Below are 26,504 nucleotides of genomic sequence, written 5' to 3' on the forward strand. Positions count from 1 at the left end.
ACTAGAGTTCTTAGAAGAGGGAGGGTCAGAATCAGAGAGAGGAGGAGATGTGACGGCTGATGGAGAGGTCAGATGGGGCATTGCTATAAGGGGACCATTAGCCAAGGAATGAGGTAGTCTGTAGAAGTTGGAAAAAGCAAGGAACCAATTTTCCCCCTAGAATCTCCAGAAGGAATTAGCCTGCCAAGAACAGTGATTTTGGACTTGAAACTTCCAGAACTATAAGATAATACATTTGTATTGCTTGAAGCTACCATGTTTGCAGTCATATGTTACAGCAGCCATAGGAATCTAACACAGCCATACAGAAGCTCACAAAGAGTTGGACAACCTCTTCTGGTCAGAGAGAAGGCTGTAGGAGGGGAGAGTCAAAGAGGAAATGTTCTCACCAGACCCATGCCATGAATTTAGGAGCTCTTTGGCCCTGAAGGAACCTACTGTCTATTAGAAGGCCCTCAGCCTTCTCTACATAAACAATTCTTCTGCTGGGAGCCCAGGACAGTAGCCACCAATCATCTCCAGTTCTGATCAGACCATTTCCAAAGCCCACAGATGAGAGGGGATGCAGAGCAACATGATGGAAATAATATCATCTTTAAAATAAATGAGATACTTTGTGTGACAGCCTGAGCCTCATTGTCATTATCTGCAAAATGGGAATAATATCACATAGAGTTATGAAACAGTAGAATGAAAAACCTCTACCATGGTGCTTTGTGAATATAGGAACCCTATAAATGGAAGAAATTGATTTGTTATTCCCTATTGCTACTTTCTATTCTGCAGATTTGCTATTATCACAAGATTAAGTTTGTCTACCTATCCTCAGCAAATTAGCAGCTCAATGGGAATGACAATAAAAATCTTTACATCTCATTTCAGTGTCCTAATCTCCCAAAGATACTGAATGAACACGTGCTTCCGGCACTGTTAAAATGTTAGACTTACAATAAAACTTCCTGTCACTGGAATGTCAGAAGAATGAGACGCTTCTCAAAAAGTTCACCATCCTTAAGTCATCCTGACAACTATCATGTCCAATATGTACATTGTGTTGCTGATGCTTGTTAAAGAAGAGTTCAATTGTAGCAGCTTCAGACTGTGTGCTTGTGGCATTCAGCAGTCTTCAGGCTCTGCAAAGATGCACAGTTACATTTTCACCAAGATTTCCACAGTATTATTGCATTAATGAATACTATGCAACACGTAAATCAACATAAGCTGAGAATATGTAAAGCAACGTGAATTCACAGACTTGGTCTTGAATAAAACAGGCAATGGGCACAAATACATTTTAGAGTGGACTAAAAATATAACCAACACTTGGGAAATAGAGGTTCAGTGAACTCTGAAATCCAAAGCCAGCATCACAAACTCAAATGATTTCAGGAGCCAGGAAGGAAGCCCAATGAGTAAAGGAGAGGGATCTACCAGTGTTAAGGATTGTGGCAAATTGGGTTGTAAGCTCTGCTTGAGGGCGTTCCCCTTCAATTGCATTCAAACATCACAAACTAATAGACTCTCTATGGGCTAACTTTAGCTTATAGGCTGTGATGTGTAGCCCCTCTGGCATATGGGTACTTTGCCAAAAAATTCAATAGCAGCAAACTCAGCCTGAGGGACAAATAGGATTAGGAGAAGTTTGTCTTCAGAGCTGCTCACTCCACGAATCACCCTCACTCCCACTCCCACGTCTTAGGTGTGCATGCCCTGTGCTTTGCACTCTGACCGCTCACATCTCCCCTCGCACCTGACCTGACTTTGTTCTGCTTAGAGACTATTCCAAACCTAGATCATTCTTTCTCTCCATGAGCAAAACTACATATCTGAAGGCTCATTCATTCCCTTAGGACAAGGGTAGGAATCTACAGTTTCCCTGGTATAGCAATATACTTTCTAATTTCAATTATTAGTAAAGTATGCTGTACAAATGAATACTTCGTTGGCACTATTTAGAAAAATTATATGGGGACTGTCTCAGTACCTGAGTATAGTAAATATCAAGTTCCACAATGTACACAGAGATATACCATCACATGGTACTCCATAAATACATGTGGTTATTATTTATCAGTTAAAAGTAAAATTAAAAACTTTAATCATCTCCGCTATCCTAGAAATTAAATGTTCCTATTAGAGTAAATTGTTCTCTGATGGTGAAATTTTAGGCTGTGACAAACTGCTTGAGTATATATTTTTGAGAAGGGAAACTCTTATCACCTCAGGTCACACCTTGGCCTCATTCCCATAAAGATTATAATAACAATGAGTGAAGACAGCTAGAAGAGTTTGGAGAGGTAACAATAAACGTCTGTCTGAACACCAAACAACAGAAATAAATCTAGTAATCTTATTTCTTAGCTCTACGCTATATTTTCTTATAAAATAGACATGATTTTCATAAACATAAACAGATTTGATTGTAGCCACATTTAGTTTTTTTTAAAAGTTCATTCTTTAAAAGGTCATCTGAAAATGTAAATAGAACTTACATCTAGATATAACTTTTATTTCATGCTTGTAAAATTACTTACTCTTATCTCTATAGAAGATCACATAATGGCACATGAAGTAGGCCTTAGGAACCAGAGTTACTGAACATGTGGACACTGGAAATGGGCTTCCTGAGTTTGAGGCCTTGCATACAATATATTGCCCATCTTAAATGTTTTTCGAAGGAAAGATAGTGGTAACATCCTCCTGCTTGTTTATAGAATCCACCAAGTCAACCATTTTGCCTTTTCCAGGCAAGGGTAAATGTGCAACAATGACAATCTTAAATGAGATGAGTTTGGTAGACAGCCTATTCTTAGACAGTAACTCAGTAAATGATGGCTGTTGTAATCCATCAAGTGATGTCTGGTGTTCCTACTAAAGGAAATATAACAATGAACTTTAAAACAATTTTATGATATCTGACATTTGAGGATAATATAAATATTTTGAAGTGTTTTAATTTATTTGATCATTACTAAAATCCTCATGAGCGGAACAGAACAGATACCAATATCCTGATTTTTATGAGAAAAAATGAATTCAGATGATCCAGTTCAAGGTTCTTTTGTCTCTGATGAGCTTCCTATCTCAAACAAGTCATCTCGTATTTCTTGGGGCTATCCACAAAATGAATGAGTTGGACAGGTGGTAGGTAAGACCCCTGCCCGTATGAGGAGTTGTATACATTTGGAGATCAAGTGGCTGAAATGATCAAGACTTCACTGTGGAGCAAAATGATCAGGCTGCCAGCTCTCCATGATTTGGAACTGAGCTTTGAGACTCACTCCCTCTTGTCAGTGTCCAAGGATGATGGAACCCTGAGAGATCAACTCATGCCAGTCAAAATGGCTGGGAAATGAAGGTGCCTAGGTCTCTTATTTACATTGAGAAACAATTGCAGAGGAACCAGAATTCTTAAAATTCTTGTATTGATGCATTTTCACCCTGTAGTCAAGCTGGATGGGATGCCCCTCCCTACACAGAAGTCAGCTTTGTTGAGTCTACAATAAAAGTAAAAGGAATTGAAATGACCAATGCAACGTCTCTAAGAGAACTGAGGGATTTTCTCACTGTGGATGAATCTATGGAACGAAAATATGTGGATTCCTCTGATGAAGACTAGCTTCCTTGGGAGAGTGCTGGATGTGCAGGACCACACTTACCATGTGTTACTTTTCCTTCTGTGTGATATTTTTATTATCTTTTCCTGAAGTCATTTGTCTAGGCTGCAATTTTATCATGAGAATATACCAGGGACAATGTCAGGGAGGGGTGGGGGGCGGGGAAGAGAGAAAATAAATGTTTCCACATGGCAGTGTTTGGGACACTCTAAAGATCAGAGTGTTTGTGAATGCTAGTGTTGTGATAGCAGTATGTGGGTGAGTGTAAACATACAGCATTACAGAATTTGTCAGTATGTCATAACAGAGGTAGCCACTCTATTCTAAGCTGATGATTTTAGGTTAAAAAGTTTTCCTGCTATGTGATAAGTAGGTTCTGAGGCTACTAATACCCTAAGTAGACTGAAAATGGTGTTCAACAGCTTTAAAGAGCAGAACTGAAGCCTTTTAACTGTCCTTTATTAACTAAGATACCTTTCTGGAAGGCAAATTTTCTTTAAAAACTGAATGACTATTAAAATATCAAGCTAAAATCAGAAACAGTACTCTTTGGGCCTGTTACTTTTACTCTTCAGTAAGAGTCTTATTGACTGATGTTTAAATATTTTGAACAAAAAAAGTCCCCTGATTTTAATGCCCAAACTTTTCTTTTTTTTTTTTTTTTTTGAGACTGAGTCTGGCTCTGTCGCCCAGGCTGGAGTGCGGTGGCCGGATCTCAGCTCACTGCAAGCTCCGCCTCCCGGATTCACGCCATTCTCCTGCCTCAGCCTCCCGAGTAGCTGGGACTACAGGCGCCCGCCACTTCGCCCGGCTAGTTTTTGTATTTTTTAGTAGAGACGGGGTTTCACCGTGTTAGCCAGGATGGTCTCGATCTCCTGACCTCGTGATCCGCCCGTCTCGGCCTCCCAAAGTGCTGGGATTACAGGCTTGAGCCACCGCGCCCGGCTCAAACTTTTCAAATGTATTAGAGACAACCAAATAAGTACAGTGGTGGCATGGGCAAGGAGACCACTGGAGTCAGGCACAGGTGGCGACAAAGATATTCAGAGAGGGTCAGGAAACTCACAAAGCTAACAGACTGCACAATGCAGTAAATAATGATGAATGATCTGGAGTTGCACAGAAAGGGCAAATTATTTTTGGTAGCTTCTTTGAGAAACTAGAAATAATAATGAGATATAGATTTATGCCTTTCAGTCACAAAAACAAAGAGTTATTCTGGTAGGGATGAATGGTGGATACTCCAGAAATTATTGGTGGAAATGCAATTTGTCATTATCTTTTGGGAAACAAATTCAGTTATATATAACTTTTGTTAAAAAGCAATCTTGGCCAGGTGTGGTGGCTCACGCCTGTAATCCCAGCAGTTTGGGAGGCTGAGGTAGGTGGATCGCGAGGTCAAGAGATTGAGATCATCCTAGCCAACATGGTGAAACCCTGTCTCTACTAAAAATACAAAAATTAGCTGGGCATGGTGGTATGCACCTGTAGTACCAGCTACTCGGGAGCCTGAGGCAGAAGAATCGCTTGAACCTGGGAGGCAGAGGCTGCAGTTAGCCGAGATTGGGCCACTGCACTCCAGCCTGGTGACAGAGCGACACTCCACCTCAAAATAATAATAATAAAAATTGGCAGCCTCACTTTTGGGAATCTGTTCCACAGAAATAAAAGCATAGCATGTAGCAGCAATTGTACAAAGATCTTTTTATAACATTATTCATAGGGCCAAAAATAAAGGTATAAACAATGTGAATTATCATTCATAGAGGAATGGTTGAATAAGTTATGGTATAACCATACCATGAAGTAATATGCACCATTAAAAAACATCAGTTAGAATCATGACCATTGAGTAGGAAAGTTTTCCATGGATATCATTGAGACAGAAAGGAAAAATAAAGCAGAGAAGTGTCCATAATGTTATATCACGTTTGTAGAATACAAAACACAATTTCTATATGGATATGTGTATGTATAAATGTACATATTTTTGTGTGATTGTGCATGTATGAGTGCATGACTACTTAAACATGAAGAAAAGAAATGGAAGAATACATACACATATTGGGTTCTTAGCATGATGGACCAGGAGATATGGAGGTTCAGTAGAAGACAATGAAATGGGTAAAAGGATGGAGGAGAGGGGAGGGAAGCCAATAAAATATCAAACAAAAATGATTGTAATAAAAATGAAGTCAATGATTTCTTACCTATGTATAAGTATATATGCGTAAGTTTATCTACATATAAAGAAACTAGGGAATGATAAATGAGAAAGTTAAATCCGCCTTGTAAGAATGACTGGGATTTATTGCTACGTAGGAAAAAAGAAAAGGAGACACGGTCACAAAAGGTAGTTTTTTGAAAAAGACAAAAATATTTGAACACAAAACAATTTTTTAAAAAGATACCATAAAAAAGGGAAGTGATTATGTAGGAAGAAATATCTGTAACCCACATGGCAGACAAATGGATTATGTTCCAATAAACAAAGAGCTGCTACAAACTGTTGAGAAAGAGATAACCCAATATACCAGAGAAGATTAAACAATGTGCATGAGAGGAACTCCAAATAACTAATACACATGAAAGATGTTGCCCTTTTCCATAGTCAGGGAGATGCAAAGGAAAGCAGTAATGAGGTACAGTTTTCACTTCCCTGGTCAGCAAAAATTAAAAAGAACAACAATGAACTACTCCTGGAGAGACTATGAGTAAATCAGGCAACTTTATGCACATTGCTGGTGGGAAGGTAAATTGCTACAACTTTTCAAAAAATAACAGTTTGGTAATTTATTAAAATACTCTGGGGCTAAATAATCTTTCTTTTGAAAATCTATCCAATTGACATATGTAAATGTGTAAACGTATATGTATATATAATATATACATAAATATGTATTATTTATACACGTACATAGACATGTTCCTCTTTCTCCAAAGATTTCTATAAAAGATTATTGTAGCAATTTTGTGTGGCAAACATAAAACACATACACAAAGAATGAACACTGTAAATGAAATAGACGTACTCAGAAGAATAGTTTCAGAAAGTGGGGTATATACAAACGTGAAAATTATGCAGCTATTTAGAAGACATAATTTGACTTTATAGCTAAAGACTCTGAGTTATATCTATGACATATTATTAAGAAAAGCCACTTGCAAAGTATGACCCAATTTTCAAAATAACAATAAACATTTATGTATTTAAAGGAAATATAAATTTAAAAGATTTACATCCCTACAAGATTGCAAGAGTAAGCTTCAATTACTTAGAGTGTGTGTTTAAGTGTATGACATATTTATTACTTGATCTTCCCTAATAAATTGGGAGTTATTTTGCATTTGGATTAATAACATCTTTTTAAAAAAGTTTTCTTTGTAACAGAAGTTGCTAATAATATAGCTAATGTTAAGAACTTAAGGTCAGGAGACAACAGGTGCTGGAAAGGATGTGGAGAAATAGGAACACTCTTACACTGTTGGTGGGACTGTTAACTAGTTCAACCATTGTGAAAGACAGTGTGGTGATTCCTCAAGGATCTAGAACTAGAAATACCATTTGACCCAGCCATCCCAGTACTGGGTATATACCCAAAGGATCATAAATCATGCTGCTATAAAGACACATGCACACGTATGTTTATTGTGGCACTATTCACAATAGCAAAAACTTGGAATCAACGCGAATGTCCATCAATGATAGACTGGATTAAGAAAATGTGGCACCTATACACCATGGAATACTATGCAGCCATAAAAAGGATGAGTTCATGTCCTTTGTAGGGACATGGATGCAGCTGGAAACCATCATTCTGAGCAAAGCATCGCAAGGACAGAAAACCAAACACCACACATTCTCACTCATAGGTGGGAATCGAACAATGAGAACACTTGGACACAGGGTGGGGAACATCACACATCTGGGCCTGTCGTGGGGCAGGGGGAGGGGGGAGGGACAGCATTAGGAGAAATACCTAATGTAAATGACAAGTTAATGGGTGCAGCACACCAACATGGCACATGTATACATATGTAACAAATCTGCACGTTGTGCACATGTACCCTAGAACTTAGTGTGTGTGTGTGTGTGTGTATAGAACTTAAAGGCAAATCACTACATTATTTACTTCAAAAAAAATTTAGGTGAAATGAATGAGTTGGATCTAGAAGTAGGTGATAAGAGGTGAACATATGGCAAGTGTTAGGTAGCACATTCTGGCTGATGGAAAAGATGTTTGGGCTCTCAGCAGATAAGAGTAGCAGGTGGGTGTCTCACAAGAAGGTGGACCATGGTGACATGAAAAGCTATCAGGAGGTAGAAGTGGGCTGGCTGTGAGATCCAAAGTTCAAAGTCAAAACTAGTAAGAAGGCAGGTTTCCAGTCTCAGAGGAACTGAAGTGCCAGTTGGCTCAACAAAGCAGACACTCAGGCAGGGAAGATGAGGTAACTAGAAATGGAATGTAAGTAGGGCTTTGGTCAGACCAGCACATGTGGCTGTGTAGGCTGTGTGATGCACAGCTCCAGGGAATGCCATTTACTTAAACTGCAGTGTGAAGGGTACCTCCTAAATTTGTCCAAGGCAAGAAGCCCATTCAGTTCTAAGATTTACTCCAAAATCAGAGTAGATCAGCAACAGAATTGAAAAGCCTGTCAATTATCATCATAATCGTCCCCACTACCAATACCACAACCATGATAACTGACATAATCACAATTCAGTGTGCTTTACAGAACACATTCACTGATACCAGAAAGAATCAAATGAGGTATCCAGGTCAGGTATTACAATTACCATTAAAATGAAGAAACAAAGACTCAGAAATGTTCACTGATTTTTCCCACAATCTCAAAGGCAGTCTGTAGTAGAATAGGCACATGAACCCGGCATGTCTACTTCCAAAACCATTCTGTTACCACTGCCTGAAGCTGTTCACATTAGGGAGGAGAATTGGTCCCCAACATTAAGATTGGACTGACATTGGGGCCTGATGAGCAATGAGCCAAACAGGTCATTAGTATATTGTAATTCTATCTTAAGAAATATAGTTTCTTGTTTTTTTCATGTTCAATGGATAAACATTTTCTCCCTGTAAGGGGAGTTCTTGCTGTATAGTATTCAGACTCAACTTGTCCACACTGATTGCTATTTTGGTGTAGTGACTATTTGTTTAGACAGAATATGTTACAGAAAAGATTTGTGGCAGCTTGCAAAAACATGCATAATACAAAATATAATTGAATAAAAGGTAAGGAAATAAAAAAATTAAATTAGAGGAAAAATGAGTGAAGAAAAGGAAACATCCAGCCAAGAATGAGGTTAGTTCACAAAATAAATAAGGCACTCAGTAAAGGTCTCTGTATTTGTTAGACCTAAACCACAATTTTGGCCCTCAGCTTTTTAGCAGTCAAAGGAAAGAAAATAATCATGATTCTCAGTGTTTAAAAGATATAATCATCAGCCAACCAATGGCTTAGGAGAAATACAAGTATTTTTGGTACTGAGGCCAGAAAGATACATTTTTCATTGTTCCATATAGTGCTAATAATAACAGTCAATTTTTATAAGGATCTTAGTATGTGTCAAGAGTGCTTTCAGTACCTTGTCTCGTTCAATTCCCACAATTCCATAGGATGGGTATTATGAGTATCCTTTTTTTTTTTTTTTTTTTTTATAAACAAGGAAACTGAAATACAGGATGCTAACTTAATCATTAAAGGAAACACAATCAATTAGTAAATGCCTAATTTGGGATCCTAACACAGTTCTGCTGACTCCAAAGTTATTCTTCTACCACACAGCTTCTAATTACACCTTGATTTACTCTCCAAGTATCTCTGAATATCTAATAGAATCCTTCAATATCCAGTATAAGGTAGTCCCCACTATTTTCTCCCTGCCACATGGCTTTGTTTTGTTTTCTTCATTGCACTTAGCATTATCCGAAATTATCATGTTCATTTGTTTGTTTTGTTGTTTGTCTTTCTTCAATTAGAACATAAACTACACAGCTGCAATGATCTTGTTTATCTTGTTCCCTATTGTATCCCTAGAGTCTATTGTACTGCTTAGAATTCAGTAGAAATTCAATATTTTTTTTGAATGAATGAATGTTTCAAGGAGCAAGAATTCAATGACCATTCGAAATCTTTACACATCTGTGAAGTCCATTGTCCTTACTTATTTCTAGTTCCTTACAGATATTACTTACAGATTCTCAAGTCTCCATGACTTACTTATGCTCCTCACCAGAATGTATTGTTTCCTTTAACTTGGCTATTTTTAATAATCCAGCTTGGCATAGACTTGATTTTATCAATTTGACTTTTTATTTTAAAAGTTATACTTAACATATAGATGATATCATCACTTGTAATACACGAAAAACATTTTTTAATTCATTTTCTCACACACAATGACTGCTGATTATTTAAAGCCTATATCCAAAGAGTTTGCCTAGCAGCCCATTCAAGTAGATTTTGTTATATGCTGCCTAAAATTTCCTATTTAAAAACAGACCAGCTTCAAAAAAAGAAACAGAAATGAACTTGATGGCTCAAGGCATATAGAAACAACATGTACTTGTTCAGGTTAAAAACCATAATTCTGGCTGCTATGTTCTCAGGCAGGAAAGATAAACAAATTCTTAAATAATTCAGCTTCACTAGTCAGCAATGGGAGCATGAAATAATGAGAGGAAACTTAGCTGTAGGACAGATTCCTCACCCTGGTCATCCTAATACATATTATTCTCAGTATTCTCGAAGTCCTTCAGGCTGTCTTGGAATTTGCATCAACTGGCTGTCATGTTCAGAGAGCAGGGCAAACATATCTCTCACACACAACTCTTTCCACAACTGTAGAAACTGTTTGTGAACATTTGGCCTATCCCCTCAAAAATGGGCCTTTTCATTGGAAGTTATTTGCTGCTAGCTTAGTGTTTCAGTCAAAAGCCTCAACCATGTGAAAATGTAGGCCAAACGGAAAGATATCTAAGTTGGCAATGTTCTCTTGACTTTGCTAGACTCAAAGGGTCCAAATACGTCATCTAGTAAGGAAAGAAACAACTTGAGATATGAATATTGGCTGGATTATATTTTTATCCTTCAAAAACAAAATTTAGAAAATGTCTTAAGTGAAGATTCTGACCAATCTTCTTTATGAAAGGACAATGATAAATAGCTATGGTGACAACATGCATATTTGTATTTCTGAAGTCATTCTGACACAATGAATAGATTCAACAGTGAGAAGAAGCAAATCTATTTGAAATAGTTCTCTTATAATAAGCGTAAGGAAAGGATATTTTCTTTTTAATTGGAAGGTGGGGAGTTGAACATTTCCTATATTTGTTTTCTCTTCTAAAGTATTGGGTGTTTATTGTGTCACTATTGTGACACAGCCTTTGCGTTATGCTGTTGGATTTGTTGTTTAGTTTCATACCGATAACTCTATTACCAATCTTCTTCAACCTGGTTAAAGGTTTTTATTCTGTCACCCGTGGCTGGACCACTGAATCTCCTACAGCCACATCTTTCTTTCCAAACTCCAAGAAGCAAATGGAAATCTAATCCTGTGCAAGAGAAAGTGAAGAGATCTCCAAATCTAGAAGCTTGATCATTAAATATGTACACTGGCTTAGCCCTGGAGGTATTTCCTTTTGGAACTATTGCTTGTTATTGCTGATTCCAAGATTCTTTGCACCCCATCACTAGCTATGATAAATAGGAGGAGTGATGGTCAGAATCTGTATCCTAAGTCACTGCCGTGACTGCTACCCAGCCCCTGGGTTCCCAGAGGATATAGAACACCAAGAACACTCTAGACTAAAACATCATAGGAGAGCCACCCTTATCATACTAAACACTGGAGAAAAGTGAGAAACAAGAAATAAGAGTCAAGCAGGCCAGTACTGCAAGACCCAAGAGTTTGCCGCTATGTCTACATTTATTTATAAACACTTTATTCTCCCATATTCTATTCTTTCCCTCTGTCTGCATTCTCTCATCCACTCATACAGGGTTAACTGCCATGCGTGGGTCTGTGAATATCTCCCAGGTCTAAAGCTTTGACTGTGACCTGTCTGAACTCTAGACTCACATTCCAATTGTAGACTAGCACTGTGAGTTAAGCTTCTTAACTTTGCCCAGGGAGAGAACCTTCTAGGTACTTTTAGCTTTTGTATTTTTCCTAAAGCAAGAGAAAGAAACACGTTGTTTCTACCACCTGAGTCATAGGGATCACAGTGAGAAAACAAAAGCATTTTGCTAAGTGGTGCCAATCCCATCACTCAGGAGCAGGGCCAAATGCCCAGAAAGCCTAGTATAATTAGCCATTAGCAGTGAGATTTTTAACTGAACTACTGAACAGTAACAAGATAGTAAGCATGATTTACAGGCATTTATGATTACAGATAAGTAGACAAAGAAGGAAAAAAAGAAATGGGGACAAAGTCATTAACAAAAGACACACAGGAGAATGGTTCTTAACAACTGGAAAACCAAAGGCAATTTTAGAGAGAACTGAAAGCTCCAAGTAAATATTTGCTCCAAAGAAAACATACTATTTTTGTTTATCTGCAGATCCCATTTTTTGACATTATTGTGGAAATTTTGGATTAAAAAAGGTTTTTCACCGGGCGTGGTGGTTCATGCCGGTAGTCCCAGCACTTTGGGAGGCCAAGGTGGGCGGATCACGAGGTCAGGAGATCAAGACCATCCTGGCTAACATGGTGAAACTCCATCTCTACTAAAAATAATAATAATAATAAAAATAAATAAATAAATAAGCTGGGCGTGGTGGCAGGTGCCTGTAGTCCCAGCTACTCAGGAGGCTGAGGCCGGGGAATGGCGTGAACCCAGGAGGTGGAGCTTGTAGCGAGCTGAGATCGCGCCACTACACTCCAGCCTGGGCAACAGAGTAAGACTCTGTCTCAAAAAAAAAAAAAAAAAAAAAGTTTTTTCTGGCTCCAACATAAAGAGGAACAGCACTGTCCTTCTTCCTCTAAGGTAAGTTCTGAAATAGAATGTTTTGTATCTTCTAATCAGAACATTCTCTTTTTTGGTTCTGTTTACTCCTTTGGCTATTTTAAATATTTCACCTTACTGAAGAATTAAGGTCTAAGATCTATGAAATGCACATAATTTGCCTAAATGAAAAAAATTAGATCCTATACTGCAATTATATAAAGAGTTTATAAAGAAAGTAGCTTTCCCTGAGATAAGCTCACCAAATTCTCTCAGTAATATTAATTGGGCAGTTGCTTCAAAAATAATACTATATTTGATATAGTCATCATCATTTATGTCTCCTTCTCAGGATGAGTGGCCTTAAATCAATGACTGTATTGGGACTATAAGTCAATCTACAAAACTGTGACAGCTACTATACAATGAAATTTTTAGCAGCTGCTAAAAGTGATGCTGTACAAAGAGAATGACTTGGAAAGCCATCCATAATGTAAACATATAAACTAAGTAAAAAATTATAAAGCACATATATGCAGATTTCATACTTTTGTAAAAAATATATGCATACCTGTACATAGAAAAGAATATATAGAGAGAGCAAGATTACCTTGGTTATCTAACAGTTAAGGATGGTTTTTTGTTTTGTTTTTTGAGATGGAGTCTCATTCTATTGCCCAGGCTGGAATGCGGTGGTGTCATCTCCGCTCACTGCAAGCTATACCTCCTGGGTTCATGCTATTCTCCTGCCTCAGCCTCCTGAGTAGCTGGGACTACAGGCACCCACCACCACACCCGGCTAATTTTCTGTATTTTTAGTAGAGATGGGGTTTCACCGTGTTAGACAGGATGGTCCCAATCTCCTGACCTCGTGATCTGCCCACCTCGGCCTCCCAAGGTGTTGGGATTACAGGTATGAGCTACCCCACCTGGCTGGTTAAGGATGGTTTTTATTTCCCCTTTTCCTTATCTAGTTTCTAAATATTCCACAACTGCATGAAAATGTGTAATTTTTTGAATCAGAACAAAAATATTACTAAGTTATTCCCTGCCCGTTCATTGCACCTGGAGAGCAGGGCCTATCTTTAGTATTGACAATCAATTAAACTAGCTCTATTCGTCCTTAATATTAGGATGAATCTTAAGACTTGATTCGTCCTAATATTGAGTGTATATGATCCCAAACAAGCAGACGCACTGAGTGGTCCAGGGTTGTAACCTAACACAGACATTGCTAAGGCTTAGCCTCTAGCTTTTCCAGACTGCATTCCAGCATCTTCCTTGCTGCTTTAATAGCTAGAAATGGTGAAAAGCAACAGATGGTGACAGTTATGACTGTCAGGATGCCAAGCTCAAGAACGGAATTTCTACTTCAAGAGTATTGTGCAAGGATACAGTAATAGCTGGGGAAATCTAAGCATGAAACTTTCTGCAATGCAAGTCTGGCGATTATATAAGAAGGTGATTATATAAGGTCTTACAATTTAATAGGAAGCATTAACATTAGGTTAAGAGAAGAACAAAAGTTCAACCAAACTTCTGGAGTAGATCATTGAATTTCTTTTTCTAGACTTTCTTAAAAATAAAATCTAACTGGAGGCTGTATTTTATTTTTTATTAGTATCTGTGAAATGGCTACTGTGGATCCTTTAAGTCAAGTCAAATGATTTTGAATCCTGGAAATAGATTAAGCAATCATCAATATTCATTGACTAGCTATTTTGCATTTGCTATTGAAAGGTTACAGATGCAAAACAAGTATATTTTTAATGGAATTTCCACTCTAGGTGGGGAGATAAAATGTAAAACAAGATCATATGATAATAGGTAATTAAGTGTTAAAATTACGTACTAAATCATATTTTCTTGATAACGAGATGTACTATTTAATTACAAGCTTTTGAATTGTGTTTCTTTTGGCATCAACTCATTCTTTCTCAAGTAAATAGTTATGAGCCCCTATATCATTGTGGTCACTGGAAATATAGCAGGAACAAAATAGAAAAATTTCAACCTTGTGGAACATACATTATAACTGGGGAAGAAAGAGACATAAAAGGTATTAGCTAGAAGTGCTTCATAAGGACGACGAAGAAAAATAATGCAGGCAGGTGGACATAAATGTCTTTGGAAGCTGTAGTTTTAAACAGTGTCACTCTGGCTAGGTGTAAGACAGCTCCCTCCTCCTTTCAGTGATGGCATATGTTCCCAATGCTTATTTTCTTTTTGGTTTTACATTTCTACTTTTGAAATTTGTTCCTGAAAACTATCCAAGCTGTCTGTTAAAAATTCAAGTAGGGGTCAGGCACGGTGTCTCATGCCTGTAATCCCAGCACTTTGGGAGGCCGAGGCAGGTAGATCACTTGAGGTCAGGAGTATGAGACCAGCTGGGCCAACATGGTGAAACCCCATCTCTACTAAAAAGACAAAAAATTTAGCTGGGCATGGTGGTGCATGCCTGTAGTCCCAGCTACTTGAGAGGCTGAGGCAGGAGAATCGCTTGAACCCAGGAGGTGAAGGTCGCAGTGAGCCGAGATTGCACCACTGCACTGCAGCTTGGGCAACAGAGCAAGACTGTCAAAAAAAAAAAAAAAATTAAGTAATAAGGTGAAGAAAAAAGTAGGAAATTTACTGCAGGTTGAGGTTAAAAAATGCAATAAAAAATCATTCATCATCTCAGTGTCTAAAACAACTGCATTCTATTATTTGACATTTATTTATTAATTTAAAAATAATTAATGAGCCTTCATTATGTGCTAGACACAAGATTTACAGGAAGTGTGTTATTCTAGGTAGAACAGCAAGGGTAAAATTCCTGATTCAGGCAGGTATAGGCTCGTTCTCGTGAGGAAGAGAGAAGGCCAGAGCAGTTTGCAAGGAGTCAAGGAGAGGTGGAGTGGTGGGAGATGGACTCAGAGACACAGGGATAGGCCAGGTTGTGTGCTATGCTTCCTAAACCTCTGAAAACCCAAGTATCCTCCAGAATGCTTCCTGAAGGCATTGATTCCTGGGATCCATCCCAGAACTATGGAATCAGAATCCTTAGGCAAGAGTTCTGGGGATCTTGGATCCCAGGTGATATAGGATGTAGGACATGGGAAAATGTTTGAATTTTAGTTCAATGGCAATGAAAAGGCAGTCATGAATGTGTGTATGTGTGTGTGTGTGTGTGGTGTGGTGTGATATGATCTGATTCAAACTTTCTGCAGATCACCATAACAAAAATGGGAAAGAATGGATAGTGACCAGTTTGCAGCATGTTCCAATAATTTATGAGGGAAAGAAAAGCAAAGAATCAAACAGAGATAATAGTTTTGTTGTTGCCATAGACTTGCCGTAACAATTATATGAGATAATGCTTGCATAGTTCCTTTTTTTTTTTTTTTTTTTTTTTTGAGGCGGGGTCTCGCTCTGTCGCCCAGGCTGGAGTGCAGTGGCCGGATCTCAGCTCACTGCAAGCTCCGCCTCCTGGGTTTACGCCATTCTCCTGCCTCAGCCTCCCGAGTAGCTGGGACTACAGGCGCCCGCCACCTCGCCCGGCTAGTTTTTTGTATTTTTAGTAGAGACGGGGTTTCACCGTGTTAGCCAGGATGGTCTTGATCTCCTGACCTCGTGATCCGCCCGTCTCGGCCTCCCAAAGTGCTGGGATTACAGGCTTGAGCCACCGCGCCCGGCGCTTGCATAGTTCTTAGTATACTATCGATGTTTTACGCTTAGCAAAAAATAATTTACTTATCACTATCATGATTTTTTTTTTTTTTTTTTTTTTGCCAAAAAGCTATTCAATTGTGTCAATCTCACATAGTCAGTAATCTTTTCCCACTCACTTATGAGGCCTCCCTTATCATTGTTTAATTTCTCATTTGGACTCAGATTGCTCTATGATTTCTCCTTTTCCATTTGTAAATTTCCATGCATGTATTTTCAATAGTTGTTGTTTAACCAATCTCCTTGTATTGCAAGTTTTAAAATCAGATTTATTATCTTAGGGCTTTATATGCATCCATCTAGGAACTTGGTACAGGTGTTCTGGGACTGTATTGAGGCACATCTGAGTCACACCTCACATTATAGTAGACTTGTGCGTTTCACCAATTTAGTATTTTGGACTTGGTATTACATTTACTATTTTGATCCCATATGCCCTTAACACATACTAATTCAAAAAATTTCCCAAAGCCTGTGTTTGAACCATGCTTTCTGTGAGTTTGTCCACCATGAGCAAGTCACTTAGCTCAAGAATAAGCCTAGACATCTGCTTCTCCATAGCTCAGCACAGACCTCTTGTCCCTACTATGAGTCATCACTGTCAAGAAGTATACAGGCTACTGTAGTTTTTCACAAATTTGAGACTTTTCAGGGTCAAAATATAATGAACCCAATAGGTTGTATTAAAGCATAGTCCTCATTGGCAAACAATCTGAATTTTAACACATATCCCAGGGATCTTAACTTTCTCGTGTGTCAGGAGAAATGTTAACTGTTGATTGAATCATATCTAAAGCTAAATATACAAAAGTGTTGGTACTTGAACCACTAAATTTTCTCCAGTTTGGGTTGGATTTGTCATCACTTGCGACAAAGTATTCCTCACCAATACATCTTCTATGACATGGCTGAATTCTGTTGATATGTACACAGACTAAGCCCATCCTTTGGGTAATCTACTCTACAAATATAAAATTATAATTAAACCAATTTGTCTATTGAAAAAGTGTCCAACAGTTATTTATTCACATCACACAGTAAATGCTACAAAATTTATTTACTGTGGCAAAGCAATGAGACAGCCGGACTTTCAAAGCCCTTCAAATAATGTCTAGAGATTATTACTTTACCTATAAGATGAATCTCAAAAGGTAGTCAACAGAAGAACAAAGCTGAGGTATGCCATAAACCCGAGTTTAGAATGTAATTAAAACCCATAGATATCACAAGTTTTTGGCTTTAATAGCTTTCTAAGTCAAATACCTGATAAAAAGTATTTGCAAAGAATATTCTGTGTCACAGAAACAATAGAATGTCTGTCTATGTGTTGATCTGGGTGAGTGGTGAGGAAGACAAGTTTTAGGATCCTAGGATCTCAAGGAGAGGATCACAAGCCCCCGGAAACTCACCACCCTCTTCCTATGTGCTCACAGAATGCTTCCCGCGTCCCTAAAAGCTGCCACTGTATCCTCTCCTCCCTTCCCCCTCCCTTCTTTTTCCCTTAGCTCCTTGACTCCTTTCCTTCCCCTGCTGCTGCTTCTCCTCCTCTTTCTTCTCCTCCATCTTCTTCTCCTTTCCTTTATTTTTCTTTCCCACAAGTCCATCTAACAGAGTAGATCATAATCTTCCCATTTCCATGCCCTTTCGCTGATGTCAAAAATCACCCCTTATATTCCCAAGCCTTACTAGTCCCCAGTTTGCTCTGATTCTGGCCAGGCTAGAACATTCTTCACTCAGCAGCCTATGCTGAACTGAAATGGCCTGTAGTTGCTACCATTCCACCACTTTCACTTGCACCTCTGGGTTCCCTCCTTCCTGGTGTTGTGGCCTTGTGTCTTGACAAATATCCTGGGGATCCAGTGACAAGAGCTACGGATTTTACAGCACACTTTTATCTAAAGCCGTATTTTTTTCCTCTTGCCATAGCACTGACCTTGAGGCATTCATATCCTCTCTACATTGTACCTGCACAGAAATCCTAATAACAGCTTAATTGAGTTTCCGGAACATAGTTAGCATTATTTGGGATGAATATTCTAATTGTGCTGTACTCTCCTTGTAACAAATAAACTATACATTTTCCTGATTACTAATAAAAAGAAGAAAGAGGAAAAAATTCATTTGTGGACAAATGCTCTTATGAAATGCTTTGTGGTGGCAATTGGGAATCAGGAAGAGAGGAGAGACACATGTAACTTTCATGTCCTTTTTAAATGTAGCATTCTAAAACTCACTGTCAATGATATTTGAAACAAGAAAGAGAAAAAGTATTGGAGGAGGGATGCGTGATCCTTCCTTCTGAGCTAGGAAGTCTTAGAAGTTACATATACATTTTAGAGGTTGAGTGTAGCTTTTTACCCTGGCTGGAAAAAAAAGATGTCCACAATTTCTCCAGCTCAAGATACTGACAGTCATGAACACAGTTTATTTGAGTATAAATTCAGTCTCAAAATAATTCTTAGTACCACTACAATGTCCCTCAAACAAGGTCTGCATTGATATATATGTTTCATACACATGTACACACGATATGCACAAATACATCAATTATTCCGTTAAAGTCATTATGCTGCCCCAGAATACATCCCTTGCTTCCTGTATGCCCCATCCATATATCCATTTTCTGTATGGAATGCATCTTCAAATCAGCTGATATTTAATTGCATCACCCCTTTGCTTTTTGAGGAAGCTAAACATTATTGATTTATTTAAAAAATAACCCTGCCTCCCCCGTTTTGCTGCTAAATCATCATGCACATAAGTAATAAGTGGATTACAGGAAACATTAGAACTGGAAATTGGTGTTGCCAGCTACCAAAGCCACAGCATGGTTAGAGGCTAGATCAAAAGAGGCTAGGGAAAGTTAATGCAGCAAAATTGCCTATTGTCTCTATGTAATCATCACCCAAAAGAAAAAGCACAGCTTCTTCATGAATCTCCACACCACAAATAAGCTGAAAGTGAAATGACCTGCCAGAATTCCTCATCGATGCCTTTTATTGTCCATAATATCAAATTAACTCGACAGTACATGACATTACAAGATAGAACAAGCCTCTTGAACTGTAATTCACAGTGACTTTAAGAGTTGATGACTATGGGTATATGATGGTCACTAGAGGAAACATCTCCCATGAGCCCTAGCATTAACAGGAGCATCTCCAGATACAGAGACATCATTGACATCATTTATCTTCACTGAATAAACACAGTACATGACTTTCACCTTCAGAACATCTGCTACTCATGTAAATGCAGAAAACTTGTTCAAGTATTTCAGGATGCCAAGTGACCCACATATTTTCTCTTAACAAGAGTTCATCTTGTGTTCTTAGCTTGTGATTTTTATTGAATTATTGATATTTCCCTCCAGACATTTTCCAAGCAAAACAAGAAACTGTATTTCATTTGTCTCTATTTCCAGATATCCCAAGGGGAACCTAGATCATAATAAATACTCGGTGTATGCTAGTTGAAAACATCAATGAATGGAACTTTGATTCTCAATACTAAGTATACTATATGTAGTAGGTTAAAAAAAATAAAGAAAAAAAAGAAGCTTGTTAAATTTAATTACATTTGGTGCATAGAGAAGTTGCCAAAATGCAAACATGGTTTCACTGAATTATCTTGGCCTCACAAATCAACTCATTTGATTATATTTTGGAGCAGAGATGCAATAACAACCATTTAACTACTGATTTATAGTTTCAGTGTGGATCCTCCTATTATGGTGATAAACCAGAGAGTAACTATAGTCCAAATAGGGTGCCAACCTCAGCATGTATTTAAACTATGATGCCTCCACAATTTGGGAACCTCTAATCTGGGTTATACAAGCAAGGGAACTTTAAGAACATAAGCAATGGGATCATTTTATCACTTTGATTAATAAAGAATGGTGCTTATCAGTAATGTCAGAAACATTATCTATCAACTACTCCCAACGTATTTTATTTGCTCCAGTGACAGAAAACTACTCTCCCTCTACCACACCTCTCCCTTTCAGTTGCCTCATTTATTGGCATTTGAGTCAAGTGACCAGAGGATCTTCAATAAGTACTATTTATTTACACAGGCTGAGACTAAGGCCTATCTGCTTAAAACAGATTCTCACAGAAGGCAGGAGGCTCAGTTTAAGATATATTCAACTATAATATAAGGCCTTCCTAAAGTAATCTTTTATTCAAATATTTATTAAGCATCTACCATGTACCATGCATTCTGCTATAAGCAGAGGATACAGGCAAGTTTTCTGATTTCGTAAGAGGAAGAAAACAGACAATAGTCCAAGTAACAAATTAGAAGTACCACAGAATAACTGCTGTGGTACATACCCATTGGGATTCATTGACAACTATTCACAATCAGTGTTTTTCTTTTTTCAAGTATCAATGACAGGAAAGCATCAACATCAGCCTCAGCATCAGTTTAACATACTACTTACCACCACAATTACGTTTGCTGCTGGGATTGGAAGATTTTCCACTTCAAGATCTTGACCGTCCATGGCCAGCAGATTGACAGACGGGTCATATGCAGGTCTAGGAAATGCTGAATTGACAATCTGGTGGCGTTTGCTTACTTGAGCTTCAGAAGAAGAATGGTAGCTATGTCTATAGATTTTTTGTGGGGCGATATCCAGGCTCTTCTCAATGTCTTGTGAATGCTGATAAACGAATACCGGCTTCCCACTCTTCTTCTGATTAATTGCCAAAAAATGATCATTGTTTCCTGAAAAGCACCCTGAAAGAGGGAAGAAGCAGAAACAATATCAGAGACCCTATTCAGTAAGAGAGGGAGATATATCTGATGAAGAGACTTACCCTTTCTTGAGAGGCTTTAAGACTTGTGAAGGATTTAGGTTAGTCTCCATTGTTCTTTCTCTGCTTCATGATTCTTAACAAATAGAATACACCTGGTGGTATGAAGGCCTCTCAAAGACTTTAGGTGGATAGAAGTGGGTGTGCTTTGAAAAAGTCCTATTTTTCAGATATTCTGATGCCACTTTTACCAAGAAATTTCCTCCTTTGTCTACACCCATAGTTTCAATACCTAGTTGGGCTTCTATTCCTGGATGTCATATCTGCTGCTGAAATTATAAATATTTTTAACATATTTAAGCTTTCTTTAAATATAAGCATTTCCTACAATTCTTATTTCATACTTATTGCTTGTATTACAATGAACAGTTTTTTCACGCTTACAGAATATTTAAGCTCACTGAGGGAAGAAATCTGAGTGTACTTATTGTGGTACCAGCTTTCAGTAGTCCAAACAATATCCATCCTCTCCTTACTTAGGTAAGTAATATGGCCATCTAGATAGAGACTACATTTCTCTCAGTCTTCCCTGCAACTAAGCATTGCCATTTGATCAAGTTATAGCTATTGGAATGTGAGTAAACAGACGTTAGCAGAGATATGATATGGCCTTCCTTTCTACATTTCCTCCTTTGTGCTGGCTGAAATGCAGATGGTCTGGTAGGAGTTTGAGGTAGAAACCATGTGTCAAAGATGGTAGAGCAAAAGATTTTGATCCCTGATGAAAGTGAAACTACCTTATCAACCTCACAGTTCCCACTCAGACGACTAGAGGAGAGAAAAACAATTTTCTATGGTTTTACCTGCTATTATTTTAAGTATCTTTGTTACAGCAATTGAATTTATTTAGTAACAAATACATTCATCTTTATTTCTTCTATTAGATAAATATTCATTGCATATTTATGCAATGGTTTCTCCTGTTTGCTACTGGCCACAGGAGGAAATAGATAATACATATGAATCAAAAAGAATATTACTAGGTCAAATACCAATTAGAAAAGCAAGTATGGGATCTGTTATATAACATAGTGCCTAGCAATGGTACCCCAGATTTTCCCTGGGTACCAATGCCTATGGTAACAAGTGCTGTCTTTTTACAAGAATTCTTCTCCAATCTTCTACTATTTTTATCTTTTACTTCCCAAATCATCCAAGGGTCTGCTCTTTGTTTTGTTTTGTTTTTCTTGCAAATTTCAGCTATTTACATGCCCAAATTCAATAGCATTATCATGGCAGATCTAGTCCTCATGCTACTGGGCATTGTAAATTTCTCTATTTTCTCTTAGGTGAGAAACCCAAGTTCATTTATGCATACAATATACCTTTTCCAAAGCACAGAATCATCCCTAAATGAGTGATATTGGAAAAGTAAACTAGGATGAAAATAGTATACTATTTTATTTCTTAACCCCAAAGGAATAACTTCATTGTAGTGATATCAGATAGTTTCTCAGAGGGAAAGAAGAAAATTACTCCCCTTTCAGAAATGTAGACACTCTTCTAGGACACTACAGTATTACTTAGTAAATTACTTTTTAGTAAAATACTAAACATAAACCTTGTGGTCAGAAAGTTTACATACATCTAAAACATTTAGCACCATTTTCCATGAATAAAACAGTGATAAGAATAACAACATTGAGGTATCCGGTTCTGAATTCCATTATACTACATATGTTCTTAATGATAGTTTCATTTCCAAATCCAAGGAACCCATTTAATATGGAGAAATAAAATTCACAATTATTTAAAGGTCATCAATTGTCCAATCATCATCTTTGGCAAACTATGGGTGGCTTGATTGTTTAAAAAAGTTATGGTCGATTTAGCATGCTCAGAACTGAAGACATGATGATTAGTTTCCATTACTATTTCAGGATCCACATAAAATATAATTCAAGTGGTCTAAAAAGATAAAGCTACTGGTAACAGCAGATGATTCTCATACTATCTATTATATCATGGAATAAAGCACTTGGGCTAAAAAAAAACCTATCTTTATAATCTCACATGAAAGTTGAAGGGATATTGGTGAAACAGAGTTGCTGAAGATGGAAGACGTATATGTTGGTCACACAAGACTTGATGGAAAGCAAAGGCTGTAAAAACTAGCAATTCCTCTACTCTGGATTCTCTATAAATGGTAAATAAAAAAGAAAAAAGCAGCTTAGAAGACTGGAGAAAGTAGATATCTGAAAAGAGGAGAAATAAGTGACAAACTGAGTCAATTACACAAATATCTTCAATTTTTTTTATATATTACGAATCACACCAAGTCTTTTCAGAGCCACTTTATCTAAATAGCACAGATAAGTCCAGTTAACAAATGTGTGCTAAAATTGGCCTACCAAAAAAGGGACAAAATCTAAGTTGAAGTACAATTGAAACATAATTAAAATTTCCCAACCTTATCCACTTGTCTGTGTGAATGAACTTAGTCCTGCCTTGTTCTTGAGTAATGAGTTCTAAGAGAGCCACATAATATCAGGTGTCCTACCACAATCATTAAATAAGAAAAAACATTTCATAGTGCTGTCCTTAGATTCTCTGCATCAGAGCTACCTGGGACAAGATGATGCAGTTTTTCAGAACCCAGCCTAGAACTACCAAAGCATAATCTCTGTAGATGTAGCCTAGGAATCTAGATTTATAATAGAATTCTTATATTCAAACTCTGATGTTTGAGGACCACTGACCTAGTATCTGGAATGAGTTTTGTATTTTCCATCCTCAAATGCTACCTCTCTACTGCCTCCTTCACTTCAGCTTTATGAATATACTCAAGTAAAAATTTTGGAAAAGTGAAGATTGAGATGCCAAGTTATCTATTACTGAAGCCGTAATTCTAAAGCAGCCAACAGTCATAGCTCTTTTCCCTCTCTCTCCTATCAACACCTGTCCCTGGACTCAGATGCAGGTGTAGAAGTGCAAGAAACTCACTTCAAATATAATGATATAGATACATGTAAAGTGAAAGAATGAAAAACAATATACCATGAAAACCTAATTAAAAGAAAGCTGGAGTGACTATATTAATATCAACTCAGCACAAACAAATTACCAAGGATAAAGAGGGACATTACATAATGATGGACATATGATGCAATGTACATAAGAATACATAATATTCCTAAATATATATGCATCAAAAATGAGCTTAAAATTCATGGAGCAAAGCTGACAAAAATGAAAGGAGAAATAGGAAAATTCACAATTATCATTGGAGATTTTAACTGTTCTCTCTCAATAGTATGAGGAGACAGAAAAGGAGGAAAGGCAAGGTTGTACAAGAACAACACCATCAACCAACTGGATTTAATAGGTGTTTACAGAACACACAACCAAAAACACCAGAATACACATTCTTTTCACGTGCTCATGGGGTATTCATCAAGAAAGATCATATCCTGGGCCATAAAATAACATATTTTGAAAACTGAAATTATACAAAGTATACTCTTTGGCCATGAAGGAATTAAACTAGCAGTAACAGAAAGAAAATAAGAATATTTCCAAAATTTGGAAATTAAAAAAACACATTTCTAAATATCCATGGGCCCGGTGGTTCCAAGATGGCCAAATAGGAACAGCTCCAGGCTACAGCTCCAAGCGTGAGCGACACAGAAGACAGGTGATTTCTGCATTTGCAACTGAGGTACCAGGTTCATCTCACTGGGGTGTGTCGGACAGTGGGTGCAGGACAGTGGGTGCAGGACAGTGGGTGCAGCCCACTAAGCGAGAGCTGAAGCAGGGCAAGGCATCACCTCACCCAGGAAGGGGTAAGGGAATTCCCTTTCCTAACCAAGGGAAATTGTGACACACAGCACCTGGAAAATTGGGTCACTCCCACCCTAATACTGTGCTTTACCAAGGGTCTTAGCAAATGGCACACCAGGAGATTATATCCTGTGCCTAGCTCAGAGGGTCCCACATGCACAGAGCCTCCCTCATTGCTAGCACAGCAGTCTGAGATCTAACTGCAAGGTGGCAGCAAGGCTGGGGGAGGGGTGCCTGCCATTGCTGAGGCTTGAGTAGGTAAACAAAGCCACCAGGAAACTCGAACTGGGTGGAGCCCACCGCAGTTCAAGGAAGCCTGCCTGCCTCTGTAGAATCCACCTCTGGTGACAGGGCATAGCCAAACAAAAGGCAACAGAAACCTCTGCAGATTTAAATGTCCCTGTCTGACAGCTTTGAAGACAGTAATGGTTCTCTCAGCATGGAGTTTGAGATCTGAGAACGGACAGACTGCCTCCTCAAGTGGGTCCCTGACCCCCAAGTAGCCTAACTGGGAGGCACCCCCCAGTAGGGGCAGACTGACACCTCACACAGCTGGGTATCCCTCTGAGACGAAGCTTCCAGAGGAACGATCAGGCAGCAACATTTGCTCTCCAGCAATATTCACTCTTCTGCAGCCTCTGCTGCTGATACCCAGGCAAACGGGGTCTGGAGTGGACCTCCAGCAAACTCCAACAGACCTGCAGCTGTCCTGACTGTTAGAAGGAAAACTAACAAACAGAAAGGACATCCACACCAAAACTCCATCTGCATGTCACCATCATCAAAGACCAAAGGTAGATAAAACCACAAATACGGGGAAAAAAAAGAGAAGAAAAGCTGAAAATTCTAAAAATCAGAGTGCCTCTCCCCCTCCAAAGGAACACAGCTCCTCGCCAGCAACAGAACAAAGCTGGATGGAGAATGACTTTGACGAGTTGAGAGAAGAAGGCTTCAGACGATCCAACTTCTCCAAGCTAAAGGAGGAAGTTCAAACCCATCGCAAAGAACCTAAAAACCATGAAAAAAGATTAGCTGAATGGCTAACTAGAATAACCAATGTAGAGAAGTCCTTAAATGACCTGATAGAGCTGAAAACCATGGCACGAGGACTACATGACAAATGCACAAGCTTCAGTAACTGATTTGATCAACTGGAAGAAAGGGTATTAGTGATTCAAGATCAAATGAATGAAATGAACCAAGAAATTTTGAGGAAAAAAGAGTAAAAAGAAACATACAAAACCTCTAAGAAATACGGGACTATGCGAAAAGACCAAATCTACATCTGATTGGTGTACCTGAAAGTGACGGGGAGAATGGAACCAAGTTGGAAAACACTCTGCAGGATATTATCCAGGAGAACTTCCCAACCTAGCAAGGCAGGCCAACATTCAAATTCAGGAAATACAGAGAATGCCACAAAGATACTCCTCGAGAAGAGCAACTCCAAGACACATAATTGTCAAATTCACCAAAGTCGAAATGAAGGAAAAAATGTTAAGGGCAGCCAGAGAGAAAGGTCGGGTTACCCACAAAGGGAAGCCCATCAGACTAACAGTGGATCTCTCAGCAGAAACTCTACAAGCCAGAAGAGAGTGGGGGCCAA

General features: G+C 38.3%; 1 protein-coding gene across 1 annotated transcript in view; it reads right to left on the minus strand.

The window, feature by feature from the left end:
* The window catches only part of PTPRR (protein tyrosine phosphatase, receptor type R), a 285,083-nt gene that overhangs the window by 231,044 nt on the left and 27,535 nt on the right, over window positions 1-26,504 (minus strand). The window contains exon 2 of the mRNA XM_025403508.1: window positions 20,743-21,041. Coding sequence (XP_025259293.1) covers window positions 20,743-21,041 — 299 coding nt within the window. The remainder of the gene's footprint in view (window positions 1-20,742; window positions 21,042-26,504) is intronic.

This window comes from Theropithecus gelada, chromosome 11 (genome assembly GCF_003255815.1).
Source record: "Theropithecus gelada isolate Dixy chromosome 11, Tgel_1.0, whole genome shotgun sequence".
In the NCBI taxonomy this organism is placed as follows: Eukaryota; Metazoa; Chordata; class Mammalia; order Primates; family Cercopithecidae; genus Theropithecus; species Theropithecus gelada.